The following is a 15,446-nucleotide window of genomic DNA, read 5'->3' on the forward strand; positions in this document are numbered from 1 at the left end:
TCTCTCTCTGAATCCTTCGCTGGTTCACTTGGTTTATGACTGCCATCAAGTCTGTCTCTCCCCGTGTGTCCAGCGAGGATTTGACCGACACAATGACTGCTGACTCGCTGACTCGACTCAGAAGCTGCTTTGAGCCAAAGGTTCCGATTCAAAACAAAAAGGCCAAGATTGAAAAGTAGTATGTCATAATAAATATCTTATTTGCTTGAAATTTAATCTCAATTCTAATTACCAAATTTCTGTCAACACTCTGGTAGATGAAATCTCATCAAATTTCAGCGGACTCTCGCCAAAAAACTGGTATCATTCGGTGCTCTATACATACTACTCTTGTCTACGTAAATCCTTTAATTGCCTGATCTACAACTTGTATTTGGAAATGATTCACAAGTTCAATCAGCTGATGGGTATTATTATCGTCCCCGAATCAACAACTATGGGTTCGTTGGCTGTTAAACCCCAAGCTTTTATTTTAAATGATAGGGGCAAGAAAGCATCTTTATAAATAAGCAGGAATTCACAAAGTGTTAAATATTGTTGGAAATCCTACCAATCCGTCGCTGTATTTTGTAATCCCCAGAAACCGGTTTTCTGATTTTAAATACCAAAAGTATAAAGATGCTCAGGAAAGACAATGTAAAAATCTATTTAGTGTTGATGTGATTCAGATTTAAAAATGCTTGTTTGTATTTCAATGTGCTAACACTATAATACGACAATACAACAGAAGCAATAACACACTGGTTAGCAATAAGTGTACTGGATAATACAAATATAGTGATATGTATTGTTTTAAAGCTAATCAAAAGCAAACGTGTTTTTGATGGTTGACTATTTTTATACTGAAATATAATTTAATACCACAGCAAATACAGATTCAAAAGCTTTCGAAATGGCTAATACTGATTAAATTGGTAGTCTCGATTATCCATTGATGCTGATCTAAAGCAAGTGTAATTCATCACGTGATATGGTTTACTTTTTTGGAAATTGGATACTTGCCAAACTGTTTTGGCTCTTACAGCTGGTGACTACATCTACAATTGCTTTTGGTTGTCACAAGTCAAGGTACAGCGGTAGATAGTTCTAACAGAAACACAAACAAACAGGAGTACGTGACTTACAGAAATACATTTAAATTCAGAGTTTATTATTAGCCAAACACACCCACCAAAGCAATAGGTGCCAATGGTATGACTAAGTGACACTTTTCTGATAGAGTAGTCGGTTTTAATCTTGGCAATAACACTGGACGGCGATAGTTTCATATCTGACTTTTGTTTGTAATACTTTTGATGTTTTAAGACGTAAAGAGTAAATTCTTCCAGAATGGGAATACGATGAATGGGCTAGTCAAGTTTATCACTGAGCTCCGAACATGTACGAATACACTATTTCTTGATGGCTTGCCATTACACAGTATGCATTGATCAGATTATACAGTTACTACAGTTTTCATACGTATTGCATGTCTATTTGTTTATCTTATTGTATTAGGTCGGGCCAGAGATCTTGAGGAAAAGCGTATCAACAAAGAACTTGCAAATATCCGGTTAAAGTTCAAGGGTATATGCATCGAGTTTTGATATTCAATTTGGCCAGTATAGATTTAGGATTAATTGTGTTTTTATTCAACCTTATTTACCGTTGTAGATTCTAGTCTTAGTGGATACCAGAAAAAGAAATATGTCTGCAAACTTTTGTATATGTATATTCTTGGATGGGAGATTGATTTTGGCCATGTCGAAGCAGTGAATCTACTTGGCTCCACAAAATATTCAGAGAAACAGATTGTAAATGGTTAAATTTACTAGAGCTTATTACACGAGTTGCTTTTTTGAAAATTGTGGCCGATTATTAACAGTAGTTTTTTGCTGGAACTGCAGGGATATCTTGCAGCAACGCTTATGCTCAACGAGACTCATGAACTTACTCGACTTGTGGTGAATTCAATCCGACGAGATCTCGAGAGTCACAATGAGGTGTTCAACTGCATGGCTCTTCATGCCATAGCTAATATTGGAGGTCGTGAAATGTCCGAGTCGCTTATTAATGATATTTTTAAACTGTACACAGTTTCGTGAGTAGAATTGCTTTTAAAAAAATGGGTTGATATTTGAAAACTATTTTGTCTACTTTAACTTATAGTGAATGCTCTCGAGTGTTTTTGTAGCTCTCGTTCACCTTTTGTCAAGAAAAAATCGGGGCTGACACTATTGCGATTATATCGAAAATTTCCTGATTTAGTTCCTGGTGCAGAGTGGGCTGACATTATTTTACCAATTATGAGTAGTGAAAGCCTGGTAAATATTGAGATTTTTATATCATTTTTTAATTGCCATTAAGCTTATTTGCTTTTCATTATTTTAAAAATCTGATTTTAGTCCGTTGCTCTGTCTGCTACCAATTTAGTGGTTGCCTTGGCCCAGCAGTATCCAGACGCATACAGCGGATGTGTTACTCGAGTTGTTTCTATACTTTACAAGGTTTAGTATAGTTTGTGCATAAAGTGCCTCGTTTAGCTCTTGGTTTACCAATACTAACCTTTATTGAATGATGTATGGTTTAGATTATTGTGAGGGGGGATTATCCTTCAGAGTATGCTTACTACAAGATACCGGCTCCTTGGCTTCTTGTGAAATTTTTGCGCCTTCTCCAGTATTATCCTGTTCGTAAGTGTAGCTTGAGTCTATTGCATGCAAAACATCATGCTTACCGCCAATATTTCACATTTTTAATTGCTCTAGCGCAATCACAGACAGTATTGGATGAGCTCCTTACCATCTTATCTAAAATCCTATCTAATCCCGAGCGGCCAAAAAACCCGCAACAGCTTAATGCTCAAAACGCTGTTTTGTTCGAAGCCGTGAATCTGGCAATTCATCTTGAAAGCAGACATAGTTTGATCAGTCAGGCGGTTGTGATTCTTGGAGAGTTTATTGTATCCAAAGAAACCAATCTGCGATACTTGGCTCTTGAAACAATGTCTCATATTGCTGCTTTGGGAGACCCATTATCTAGTTTACGCAACCATCGAATAACTGTGATTGACTCTTTAAAGGACAAAGATATCAGTGTTCGCCGGCGTGCTTTGGATCTATTGTTCAGCATGTGTGATGTTGATTCAGCTCGTGACATTGTCACAGATCTTTTAACATATTTAAACTCTGCTGATTATGAGATCCGTGAGGAAATGGTTTTAAAAATTGCAATTCTTGCTGAAAAGTTTGCTACAGAGTACACGTGGTATATTGATGTAATCATGAGTTTAATGACTACTTCTGGAGATCATATTGGCGATGCTATTTGGCATCGTGTTGTCCATATTACCACCAACAACGAAGATCTTCGAGAGTATGCCACATATACAACTTTGCAAGCTCTCAAGCAGCCCAACTGCCACGACAAGATGATCAAACTCGGGGGATATCTACTTGGTGAATTTGGTCATGTTATTGTAGAATCGCCTGGTTGTTCGCCATTGGATCAGTTTCTTGCTCTACACAACAATTTTTCAATGTGCTCTCCAGCGTGCCGTAGTTTGCTAATGTCGTCATATCTTAAATTTGCAAATCTATTTCCAGAAATCAAACCACAGATTATACAAGTTTTTACAAATCTGTCTCATGTACTTGATGTCGAGCTTCAGCAGCGAGCTTGTGAGTATCTGGCAATCGTCACACTGCCCGAGGATAAAATCCTTCAAGCAGTGTGCGATGAAATGCCTCGTTTCCCTGATCGAGAGTCATCCCTTCTCTGCCAGCTTCATCGAAAGCTACACGACACCGAAGATGTGCGAATTTGGACAATTGGTGGAAAGGATGCACAGGCAGATTTGCAAACTCATCGTGATAATGCAAAGCTAAACAAGCCGTCTGAAGCACAGACGCTTGAAAAATCTACGCCGCAGGCCAAGATCATAGATCCCATTGCTGCATTAGCTAAAATCCCTTCTAATACTGATGTGCACGATCTAATCGGAGTTGATGAACCAACAATTTCTGCACCTGAACTTGCTGACAGTAACGATATAACCGAAAAGTTTAATGCGCTGCTGCTTACACAAAGCGGTGTGCTTTATGAGGATACAGTTATTCAAGTTGGAATTAAAGCAGAGTATGAGGGAAATATTGGCCGTATTGCTATCTTCTTTGGAAACAAGTCTTCGGTTTTGCCCCTGACAAATTTTCAAACTGTGCTGAGTTCTACAGATCAAATCAAAATGGATCTGATACAGCCAATCTCTTCAAGCATTCCATCTGCAACACAACTGCATCAAATGTACAATGCTGAGTGTATTGATATACCAGTGGTACAGTTAATGCTAACAATCACATTTAATATTGGTGGCCATTCTGTAAGCCGAAACCTCAAAATGCCAGTGGTTCTCACCAAGTTTATTTCTCCTATTGTGCTTGATGGGGACGATTTTTTCTTACGATGGCGTCAGATTGGCGGAGCTCCACGAGAAGCTCAAAAAGTATTTTCTGCCAATGGAGTTATTGATATTCGTGCATCAAAGGCTGCTCTTGTTGGATTTCAGTTTGCTTCTTTGGAAAATGTTGATCCCAATCCAAATAACTGTGTTTTGGCGGGAGTTTTCAGCTCAACTCATTTAGGAAAAGTGGGCGTGCTAGTCCGAGTTGAACCAAGCCTTCAGCACCAGGTATACAAATCATCACTGCTTTACCACAATCTATTTTCTGGCATTGCTATTATTAACTTGCATCATTTAATGTGAAATATCCAGATGTTTCGACTAACCGTTCGTGCAACAAATGAGACAGTTTCCCAAAAAGTGTGTGATGCGCTTTCCGAGGCTTTGCTTCGTCAATAAAGTAATCTTGTTTAAATGCAACTTTAAACCTTGGTTAAATTCAATTTATAAGCTCAGCACTGATTTTCTATTTGATATAATATTTCTTTTACCTCTTGATCAAAGTGTTTGCAAGTATAAACTTTCAAAAGCTTAAATTTTCTCTTGCTATCACAGCAATTCAAAAAGTATGGCTTTTCCAGTTCATCATCTCTTGGATGTGTTTTAAAGTTGAACAAACTTGTACAGTACACGGGATTCCATATAATCAATAAAGTAATGTATTTGAATACAAAGAATATGATCATTTTGTATATGAGCGACTACCAAAAATGCTACTTCCTACCCTAATGTTTGTAGACCCATACTCAATTGCTGATTCAAAGTCATCAGACATACCCATGCTAAGCTCTAAACCTGACATTCCAAAGGCAGCTTCAATTTGTTGTTTACATTCGACCAGTAAATCAAAGTCCGGATTGCGATCATTCTTTGCATTGTGTGGAGCACCAATGCACATCAATCCTATCAACTCCAATTTATCGCATTCATCTAGAATTTCCTTTGCTGTCATGACGCAGTTTGAGGGTAAAATACCACTTTTTGCTAGGTTTAAATTCACCAATTGATTCGTCAATAACAGATCATGGCCAGATATACTTTTCAAACACCTCATTTTGATGTTGCGACAACCTAAATATTAAAGTAGGTAATAACTCACTTGCTTCGCCACTAGTGTTGATTTGTAAAAAGACACGCAGTGGACTTGCGAGTTTCTGACATGCCTTGTTCATGGTCAATGCTTTCTTTGAACTGTCGATTGTTTCAATCGTCCATAGATTCGGCACATCGGCTAGAGCTTTACATTTATTGGACTGAATAGATCCAATAAAGTGCCAGTGAATATCACTGGGAAGCTAGTGAGATGAACAACATTTCGTTTAATTGATTATAATATAGCTCGCTTATTGATTGTAAGCGATGCCATTAAAACACTTACAATGGAAGCCTTTTCAACCAATTCTTGCACCTGAATTAGAGTGTGGTTACATTATTCAGCATATCAAGGTTGAAATACTAAATATATCAAGACCACAAAATATCTCCAGAAACCTACATACTGGTTTGGTCATGCCAGCCATTTCAAATTAGTCAATCCAGACTTGCATATTCACTACATCTCAATGGCATAGAATGCAATCCTTACATTTTCACCAAAATGACGATGGCCGAGCTCATATGCTGCAGCAATATCTGATGCAGGCTTAGTTTTGGATACTGCTACCAATCGAATCTTGTAATGACAAAAGACTCAGTCTAGAGTCAGCCCAGTAGATGGAAAGACATTGTAATGTCGTACCTGCTTTTGCCAAGAGTGTTTGCATGGAATAGATTGAATTCTATTGGTAATATCAGCGATGTTATCTGCTATTTCCTGCTTGCGGATCTTGTCGACCAAAATATTCTGCATTGTGGATAGAAACGCTAGAGGTAAGAGTGTAGTTCCGATCGATCTGCGAGCTCTTATCCAATGCAATTTCAATAACATGCACTTTAGAGAAACTGTTTAATTTGATATTTTCAATTACAGTTATATTCATGTAAAACAAATCATCTTTTTTGGTAGTCACACATTGTGCAATCACCAGATTCATCCATTCCAATCCATTCCATACATTAGGTTTGACTAATTTCGATTCAACTTTGTACAGACTCTTGTATTTTAACCTTGCAGATACGCTCACAATCTGGTTTAAGAAAACAAGGATCGTGCACTTTAGTCATACGACTGTTTTGATGCCAATTACACAATATTCAGTCTGTACTAGTAGTAGAAAACAAAGACTGGAGACCAACAAGTATCAAAAATGTACCGAGACTAATACAAACATTCACTCGACTTTAATGCAAAATAAACATGAAAAGACCAGTAAACACAATATCCAGCAAATCGAGTAGAAATCGTTCCATGAAACTGGTTGTTTATGTATTTTGATATCCTTGTTTTAATGTTCCATTTTGCGTGAATACGGCTGTGAATCAGTAGCTAGCTATTTAATGATTTGGCAGTCAGTCAATACCCGCAACCTTTATAGCACCCATAGTATTATTTTCATTATTCAATCTACACAAGTCTAGCTATGGCATTACCAAGACGGTCAATGTTACAACACTGGTCCCATTGCAACACCAGTCTCTTCAAACCTATCAAGTATCCAACAACCATCTATATATCTACTAGGTATATGCATTCACTGTGGCGACCACTTGTACTGGATGCAATGCTATCCAAACCTCGACAAGCCATGCCTTTTGGATCTTGTAGACTCTATAAAAAACGCTTTTATTCATCAGATACAAAAATGGCTTCAACTATACAACTACCAGACACTCATATGGCTGATGCTGAACAACAGTTTTCCAGCACTACATCGATCGAATCGTCAGATTTATCACTGTCGCCAGTATCTCTTTTGGTTAATTTGATGGATACGATTCATGCAACACCATTGATTGCTTTCGAGCTGTATAGTGGTACTCCTTGGTGGCTGGTCATTGTTGGAACAACTATATTTCTACGAACAATGTGCACACTACCACTAGCTATTCAAAACAAGCAAAGAACAGATCGATTACGAAAGCTACAACCTGTGTTGATGGCTTGGGAAAGCACGCTAGGACTTCAGCTTAAACATGGCCATCGTACAGGTAATTTGCAGCAAGATAAGAACTACAAAAAAATGGCAAGTCTCTTTGTCATATCTGGTAAAACGGTTTGATTGTAGTTATTCAGACATAATGGATATCTAATCCATACTTTCATCACTATCTGCTTTAACTGCCAACTCGTGTCATTTTGAAACTCTCATATTTTACAACTTAAAAACCAATAGTACAAACAAAAAACATCACAGCTTTACAAGGAGTATCGATGTAACCCATTATATACATTTATTTTGCCATGGGTTCAAATTCCCTTGTTCATCTCAATGTCATTCGCGCTTCGATGGCTTGCCGCATTTCCAGTGATATGGCTTGGAACGCCAAGCTCATTTGCTGCCGGAATGGATGTCGAAGGCACGCTATGGTTTGACGATTTGACTGTGGCAGATCCAACCATGATCACACCAATTATAATTGGTACTATGCATTTGATTAATATTGAGGTTGGAAACATTGATAATGAGCCTTTATAGGGTTGACAATTGGTCTGAAAGATGATGGACTGATAATGTTTGATATCAGCCATGAATCTTTCCAGCATATCCTCAGATGATGCTGATGATCTGCTAGCGATGGCTAACATTTGGGTTTGGATAATACTGTCTAGTTGAATAGTACACTGCGCTCAAACCCCAATACCCAAAGAACTTCTGGTCAGATTGCCTTTCGGATGTTTATGCGATCATTTGCAATACTAATGATTCCTATTTCTGCCTATGTACCAATGGTAAGAGCATAGTGCAGTTCTGCCTTGATATTTCAATTATTTTCTGAATCTAAATATGTTTGTATCCCATAAAATGTACTAATCTGAATGCTGGCATTTTGAAATGTGCAATATATTTGGTATGTAAGGCCATAACGCTATATTGGTTAGCATCAGCAGTATATAGCATGCTTCAGAATATTTCATTTCTTGTAATTGAAAAGCACCGAGTCAAGCTTTCTTTAAAGGAAAAAATAGGCATGCAGTCAGTTCAGGAACCTCGTGCTGTATTACAATCAATGGACCAACCCACTTTACCAACCACCCCTGACAAGTCCTATCGGAGCTTGTAATCGAATAATTAGCGACACAATGTTGTTGAATGTATCACATATCGATTGTACGATATGTGTTTTCCTGCATTAGTGGCAAATTTATTAATAAACTCGTTATACTATGCATCAATTTTGGGCTTCAGATGAAAATACCTCTAGAATATCTTCAAGGCGATCTTGAACCAGCTCTACTTTGGCTGCTTCTAATAGTTTAAATAGAAAAAATAAGTATGCTAGCAGATCCAAGTTGATAGCGCTATTCTAAAACAATAAATAGTATCTGAATATCTGCATGTTGAAACGAAAGATCATACCAATAAATAAATGGGTATCATCAAGATCTTCAATAATAAAATGAAGCTGGCTGTCAAGCTCCTTGATTATTTGCTTCACTGCCTGATCGCTGGTAAACAGATAAAGTATGGTCTAGTTAGTCAAGACATACTGCTTGAATGAATCTCAAGTATATGCTGAGTTTAAAACTCAGCGGGGCTTAACGTTGTCTGTTGAAAAGGTAAGCTGAAAGTATGTATTAAAGAAAGTATATGCCTACCATTCCAGCAGAACCCCTTTTACTGCTCGAACCATTATGTGCAACAACAAAGTTGAGCAAAACCTTGTCGGAAAAAATGAAAACTTGGGCAAACGAGTTGGTTTGTTCACAACCGTATTCACGCAAAATGGAACATTAAAACAAGGATATCAAAATACATAAACAACCAGTTTCATGGAACGATTTCTACTCGATTTGCTGGATATTGTGTTTACTGGTCTTTTCATGTTTATTTTGCATTAAAGTCGAGTGAATGTTTGTATTAGTCTCGGTACATTTTTGATACTTGTTAGTCTCCAGTCTTTGTTTTCTACTACTAGTACAGACTGAATATTGTGTAATTGGCATCAAAACAGTCGTATGACTAAAGTGCACGATCCTTGTTTTCTTAAACCATATTGTGAGCGTATCTGCAAGGTTAAAATACAAGAGTCTACAAAGTTGGATCGAAATTAGTCAAACCTAATGTATGGAGTGGATTGGATTGGAATGGATGAATCTGGTGATTGCACAATGTGTGACTACCAAAAAAGATGATTTGTTTTACATGAATATAACTGTAATTGAAAATGTCAATTCACGGCTTTTGAACATCATTTTTAAAATCTTTCCATTGTCAGCATCACTAAGCATTCATTCCGATTCTAATGGCTTCAGAATCAACAGCATTACCCTGCTCTTCCAATTCAGACCAGGATATGCATACAGAGGCTTCTCAACAGCAGCATATAAATATAAAGACCTCCACTCACACTGATGATACATTGAAACGAGAATTGTTGGATGTTCATGAAGTGACTCCAGTAGGTATATATTTTCATTTGACAATTGACTACTATTTCATGTTTCAAAATAAACTCACTATATAGCCATCTAATCAATTGTCATATCATCCAATTATTGTAGGGACTCTTCCAATTCAGCCGAACCTCCTCAAAGTTCGCCCAGCTACTTTCCGTTCCAACATATCTACAGATTGTTAGTAGTTTTTGTCGATTTTTCTTGTTTGAAATACCTAATATTGACTTGAATGCGATTTCAGTGATGAGCAGATTGTCAAGTTTCCTACCTGCCATGCAGTCATCGAATGAAAAGCTATTCTCACAACTGGAGCGAGGTGATCTATCCAGGGATGATGTGAATATTGAGTATATCAAACCAAAAGAAGAGAAACTTATTGAAATGGTATACTTGATGATATTTTCTAGATAACTTTAATTGTAATAGAATGCTCACCTTATATTCTTTCTGATAGAATCTGGATCTTGGTGTACTTGATATACTTCCATCGTCTGAGATCCCGGAAGATAAATACGTATATATTAATCCGACTAAAGCTTCAGACTTGGATTCAAGTTTACAGGATCATGAACAAACCAAAGTCGAGGATGTCACAAAAAGATTGCTAATTGAGGATATATCTGGACACAGCTGTAGCAATCTACAGTCTTAGAGTTTCAGTTGACTGCATTGGTCATATGTGCAGCAGTATCAGTGATTCACAACCGTATTCACGCAAAATGGAACATTAAAACAAGGATATCAAAATACATAAACAGCCAGTTTCATGGAACGATTTCTACTCGATTTGTTGGATATTGTGTTTACTGGTCTTTTCATGTTTATTTTGCATTAAAGTCGAGTGAATGTTTGTATTAGTCTCGGTACATTTTTGATACTTGTTGGTCTCCAGTCTTTGTTTTCTACTACTAGTACAGACTGAATATTGTGTAATTGGCATCAAAACAGTCGTATGACTAAAGTGCACGATCCTTGTTTTCTTAAACCATATTGTGAGCGTATCTGCAAGGTTAAAATACAAGAGTCTGTACAAAGTTGAATCGAAATTAGTCAAACCTAATGTATGGAATGGATTGGATTGGATGAATCTGGTGATTGCACAATGTGTGACTACCAAAAAATCATTTCAGTTCAAAACTATAGTTTGTACTACATGATGAATATTGTGTTTATTAAAAAGTTGAAAAGACCAATTAGAGTCGATTTGTAATGGAAAAACAGCGAATATTTACCATTTTTACAAAAAGCAAGTTGCTGCAAGATAACAAGTGTTCCATTTTACGTGAATACGACTGTCAATCAATTCAGGAATGGCAGACGCAAGTGTTGGTGAGTTGGACCTTTTATATATGCTACCTGTATATAATTCATACGACAAACTATTTATTCTTTCAACCCGACAAGATTGGTTAGCGGTGGCCTTTGGTTTCCTAACCCTGACATCAGCTTCATGTATTGGATAGTCCCTTGCTTGAGCTAACCTTGCCGAGTTTCCTTTGATTAGATGAGGTGCTTGCTTTAAAGAACCAGTTTTATTTGGGTTCATTCCAGACTGTCATCAATGAGGCCACAAATCCTGCCACTACTCCCCGCACGGAGACGGGAAAGCTTGACCGTAGAGTGTTGCTGCATAGAGCATATATCTGTCATGGCCGTTTCAATTTAGTGCTTTCAGAATTGTCTGCACAGGAAACATCCATGGAACTGCGTGCAGTTCGTATCTTGGCAAGATATTTAGCAAGCATGACGGATCAACTCCAGCAGCAGGAAGCTGTTGCCGATGCAGTCGCTTTGGCTGAAATGATTCCATTTGATGTCTCTCCTGTGGTATATGTGCTTCTTGGTACTGTATTTTACCACGAAGGTCAAACTGAAGAGGCTTTAAAGCTGCTAGTTCGTGCACCAAAACACCTTGAATGGTGGGTTACAGATTATGTTGTTTATCATTACTGCTAGCATGGATTAAGATCTTTATTCGGTGTTGGCTTAAGACAATGTTAAGAGACAACACTAAGTATATAATGGTGATGTAGCATTGCGTTGGCGGTACAGGTTTACCTTAAGATGGACAGACCAGATCTCGCAAAAAAGGAGCTGGATTTATTTAAATCTTGGGCAGATGATGCCACTCTTGCTCAACTGATTGAATCTTGGGTTAATATTGCCGTGGTATGTCTATTTGCAAGACTTTCACCATGTATCTCTACTTGTCTGTCGCTATTGTATCTACCCATATTTCATCTGCTGTGTGTTGATTAGATTGATGTCATACCAATATACGAATCTTTAGGGCGGGCCCGAGAAATATCAAGAAGCATACTATATCTTTGAGGAGATGGCCAATACTGGAACCAGTACGTGCAGACTACTGACTTCTAAAGCAGTAGCCATGATCCAGGCACGAAAGTTTGAAGAGGCAGACGCAATCTTGCTCGAGGCACTCAACAAGGTACAGCTATTCATTGGTCTTTTGTATTTAAAATATGTCTATTTTGGTCGTTATTGGCATCTATTTTTAAGCTATACTGTGATATTTCCTATTGTTAAATTTAACATTACTTTTACGCAACTAGAACCCAAATGACCCTGATACTCTTGCCAACATGGTCATTATTGCCACAGCCTTGCAAAAGCCAACTTCCGTCTTGAATCAGTTTATGAGGTAAGCATTTGCTATGATTTAAATTGCATCCAGTAACCTTTAGGGCAACTGATAGACTCATCAATGGCTTTTGTCTTGTGTTTAAAGTCAACTCAAGGATGTAGCCCCTCACCATCCGCTGGTGCAAGAGCAGTTACTCAAAGAGTCGCTGTTTGACAGATCTGCCATGCGATTTTCTCAAACTGCATAGGTTGATTTTGGCTAGGATTTTTGATAAAATGAACAAGGCGGTAGCTGAAATCAATCGAGATTCATCTTTTCATTCTTCTACTGCAAGCTTTAGTCTTGGATTTGAAATAGAGTAAGCAATTTTTATTAAGAAATTTCACATATCCAATAGATACGAGACCGCTGCGTCTGTATTGCCACCCTATCATAATTCAATATTATTATCAAGTTAGCAAGCATCATTGCCGCGTTTTACAGGTCATTGATGCATGATACACCAGACATTAGTATTAGCTTACTGCTGCCAAAATTGCGCGCTTATTCTTTTCTTCATCCTAGTGTGGTCCACGATCAGGTTGAAAATAATACCGAGTTAGCAATGCAAAACCCATCGTAAATTAAAGTATACAGCTCGCAGTCTATCAATTATATCATGATACAAGTATTTCCAAACTCACCACAAACCCCATATCTCTTAGACTAGCGAGTTGTTCTCTATATTGTTCCTCAATAGCTGGTTGTGCTGCTGCTGGATCTCCTGATGGCTGAGCAAGCTGTGAAGGCGAAAGCGATGGCGCACCGAATAGCTCGAGAAATGGGTTCATGGGTGAGTTGGAGTTGGAAAGAGCTGGTGGCATTACATCAAATTGGTTTGGGAATGAAGCGCGAGGGCTTTGGTTCATTTGAGCCATTTGTTGAAGCATTTGTAGATGAGGTTGTATAGTGTCAGAGCCAGGTGTCCGAGTAGAACTATTTCCTAAATTACCAGGTAAAGACGGAAAGGGCATAAATGGAAAGTGTCGAGCTTCTGTATTTGTAGATGCTGCGTTACGATTTACAGAGCTAGGTGCTCCAAATGTGCCAAGCATATTTGTCAATGTAGTAGATGTGGGTACTGGTTTACAAAATATGTCAGATTTTCAATACAATCATATGTTAAACCATATGTTTGGCAATTCCATGTATCTTTAAGCACTAGAGTTGGAAAACCATACAGTATACGAAAACTGATCAAAAATAGCTCCAAAATCACTTACGAGATACAGGACGCTGAGTGCCTACATTTCCTGGACGAATATCCCAAGGATTTGGAAGAGCTTGCGAATTGGGACCAGATGCATTTGAAGGAGATGTCGCCCCCAAAAGATTTGCCATCTGTCTGTTGGCTTCATCTTGTTATCATAAAAGGATGTGGATACGTTTCATAAGTTATTCAAAAATCCGCCTAGATCAAATGGCTAGTATTTAGCTGGCACACAAGTACTTACCGGTACTAGGGTCTGGAGTGCGGCCAGCATTCAAAGGACCATTCATTTGGCGATACATGGAGCTTAAATGGTTGAAACCGCCAGGAATAGCCTCGATATTAGACAGTGCCCGATCTAAAACATGTAATGCATTGCAATGTTGGGTAATATGAGATTGCCATGATCAGGTCTTGACAAAACCAGTAGTAAAATAGAATATGCACATTTTCGAGAATCTGGGTACAGCATTTAAAACATACCTTGATTGCGCATCATTTCTTGCATCTTTTAACATACCAAAATTAATCAGATTAGCCTACCTGGTAACCAAAAGCCACCTGGCAGGGATAAAGCTATAGCTTACCAATCTGGGATTTTGCATGCCACGACTAATTTCACGCAAAACAGAAGGATCAGACAAGGCAGCACGTATCTCGGGATTTTCCTGTAGAGGCAAGACAGTCGAGTCAGTAAGCAATATAGCTAAATACACAGGGTACAATTTGACACATTCCAAGAGGAAAGCGGATTTATAGCCTGATATGAACGATATCTAGTTTTTCAATATGGATAGCATATTCTAAGAGCAACCATTTCACCTCCATCATCGCACGCATCCGAGGGTCGGATTGTAGCATAAGCTGAAGGAATTCGGGATTTTCGAATATAGTTTGAATCATGGGATTGCTCATGAGGGAAGCCATCTCATCACCTCCGAAGCCATTTGCAGCTGATTGAGAGGACAGTCCAGCAGCCAGTGCAGAGCCAGTAATTCCGGGGGATGGAGTGGTATTGGATGTAGTTGAAGATTGTGGTTGGGTAGTACGATAGTGGAAAGCAGTTTGAGTTTCAGACAAGCCAGATCCGGCCAGACTGGCAGTAGTAGCTCTTGGTTGCGGAGCAACTGAATTGGCGGTACTGGGGTCAGTGCGAGCAACATGAACCACATCCTTGTCAGCAACAGCATAGTTGGAGATTGGCAGTTCATCGCCTTTAAGAATACGGCCTCGCAGCACCAGACGAATGGAGCCGGGCGAAGTAGAGATGGCAGCAGCAACCAGTTCCTTGAGGTCTAGCACAGTAGTGTTTGCAGGATCCAGAATAGTGACTGGAACCTTTTGACCCGAAGACAGCCTGGCAAGAATCGTCAATGGAGTGTCGGTCTCGTTGCTGTCCATCCTGGCAATGTGCTGGTTTTCTTTGGGCGGTCTTTCAAGTTGAAGTTTTACAACTTTTGACCTCGGCTCAACCTGCTTATTATCGAGTCTGTGGCTTGCTTCAGTGCTTATCGCATAGAATAGTTGCAAACTGCTGCTATTGGGTAGATTCAGTATCATGGAACCCACCGAGCCCATCTCTCCTGCTACGGAGTCATCCCACATCGCACTGCTCCATGTCGAGCCTTTATCTGACAAGATTCCATCTCAACCAGCT

General features: G+C 38.6%; 8 protein-coding genes across 8 annotated transcripts; 5 read left to right on the forward strand and 3 right to left on the reverse strand.

Moving 5' to 3' along the window:
* Positions 1-35: 35 nt before the first annotated feature.
* Positions 36-505, forward strand: BATDEDRAFT_91584 (uncharacterized protein; the record flags this gene model as incomplete). Its single annotated transcript, XM_006681705.1, has 2 exons — positions 36-175; positions 280-505. The coding sequence occupies 2 exons, from the start codon at positions 36-38 to the stop codon at positions 503-505; spliced, it is 366 nt and encodes a 121-aa protein (XP_006681768.1).
* A 522-nt stretch (positions 506-1,027) lies between these two features.
* BATDEDRAFT_17675 (uncharacterized protein) lies at positions 1,028-4,879 on the forward strand. The gene is made up of 11 exons (XM_006681551.1): positions 1,028-1,068; positions 1,146-1,191; positions 1,305-1,380; positions 1,498-1,566; positions 1,654-1,793; positions 1,887-2,080; positions 2,174-2,303; positions 2,385-2,486; positions 2,570-2,672; positions 2,748-4,666; positions 4,751-4,879. Exons 2-11 carry the CDS (start codon positions 1,189-1,191, stop codon positions 4,835-4,837), a joined length of 2,823 nt encoding a protein of 940 aa, XP_006681614.1. The 5' UTR covers positions 1,028-1,068; positions 1,146-1,188; the 3' UTR covers positions 4,838-4,879.
* A 241-nt stretch (positions 4,880-5,120) lies between these two features.
* BATDEDRAFT_91499 (uncharacterized protein) lies at positions 5,121-6,287 on the reverse strand (the record flags this gene model as incomplete). The annotated part of the gene is made up of 5 exons (XM_006681761.1): positions 5,121-5,422; positions 5,538-5,733; positions 5,817-5,846; positions 6,024-6,110; positions 6,177-6,287. 5 exons carry the CDS (start codon positions 6,285-6,287, stop codon positions 5,121-5,123), a joined length of 726 nt encoding a protein of 241 aa, XP_006681824.1.
* A 925-nt stretch (positions 6,288-7,212) lies between these two features.
* On the forward strand, positions 7,213-8,599 carry BATDEDRAFT_27419 (membrane insertase COX18; the record flags this gene model as incomplete). Its single annotated transcript, XM_006681615.1, has 4 exons — positions 7,213-7,590; positions 7,711-7,983; positions 8,148-8,267; positions 8,396-8,599. 4 exons carry the CDS (start codon positions 7,213-7,215, stop codon positions 8,597-8,599), a joined length of 975 nt encoding a protein of 324 aa, XP_006681678.1.
* A 108-nt stretch (positions 8,600-8,707) lies between these two features.
* On the reverse strand, positions 8,708-9,169 carry BATDEDRAFT_91498 (uncharacterized protein; the record flags this gene model as incomplete). Its single annotated transcript, XM_006681762.1, has 3 exons — positions 8,708-8,784; positions 8,896-9,007; positions 9,158-9,169. 3 exons carry the CDS (start codon positions 9,167-9,169, stop codon positions 8,708-8,710), a joined length of 201 nt encoding a protein of 66 aa, XP_006681825.1.
* A 612-nt stretch (positions 9,170-9,781) lies between these two features.
* Positions 9,782-10,587, forward strand: BATDEDRAFT_91586 (uncharacterized protein; the record flags this gene model as incomplete). The annotated part of the gene is made up of 4 exons (XM_006681706.1): positions 9,782-9,941; positions 10,041-10,112; positions 10,177-10,319; positions 10,390-10,587. The coding sequence occupies 4 exons, from the start codon at positions 9,782-9,784 to the stop codon at positions 10,585-10,587; spliced, it is 573 nt and encodes a 190-aa protein (XP_006681769.1).
* Positions 10,588-11,224: 637 nt separating this feature from the next.
* On the forward strand, positions 11,225-12,858 carry BATDEDRAFT_37380 (uncharacterized protein). The gene is made up of 6 exons (XM_006681679.1): positions 11,225-11,264; positions 11,440-11,854; positions 11,969-12,104; positions 12,226-12,384; positions 12,509-12,597; positions 12,685-12,858. Exons 1-6 carry the CDS (start codon positions 11,246-11,248, stop codon positions 12,785-12,787), a joined length of 921 nt encoding a protein of 306 aa, XP_006681742.1. The 5' UTR covers positions 11,225-11,245; the 3' UTR covers positions 12,788-12,858.
* Positions 12,859-12,884: 26 nt separating this feature from the next.
* Positions 12,885-15,229, reverse strand: BATDEDRAFT_37382 (uncharacterized protein). The gene is made up of 8 exons (XM_006681680.1): positions 14,612-15,229; positions 14,377-14,457; positions 14,273-14,297; positions 14,034-14,147; positions 13,803-13,937; positions 13,224-13,660; positions 13,065-13,100; positions 12,885-12,967 (listed from the first exon to the last, which is right to left on the reverse strand). The coding sequence occupies exons 1-8, from the start codon at positions 15,188-15,190 to the stop codon at positions 12,923-12,925; spliced, it is 1,452 nt and encodes a 483-aa protein (XP_006681743.1). The 5' UTR covers positions 15,191-15,229; the 3' UTR covers positions 12,885-12,922.
* Positions 15,230-15,446: the final 217 nt, after the last annotated feature.

This window comes from Batrachochytrium dendrobatidis (assembly GCF_000203795.2).
Source record: "Batrachochytrium dendrobatidis JAM81 unplaced genomic scaffold BATDEscaffold_13, whole genome shotgun sequence".
NCBI lineage: Eukaryota > Fungi > Chytridiomycota > Chytridiomycetes > Rhizophydiales > Batrachochytrium > Batrachochytrium dendrobatidis.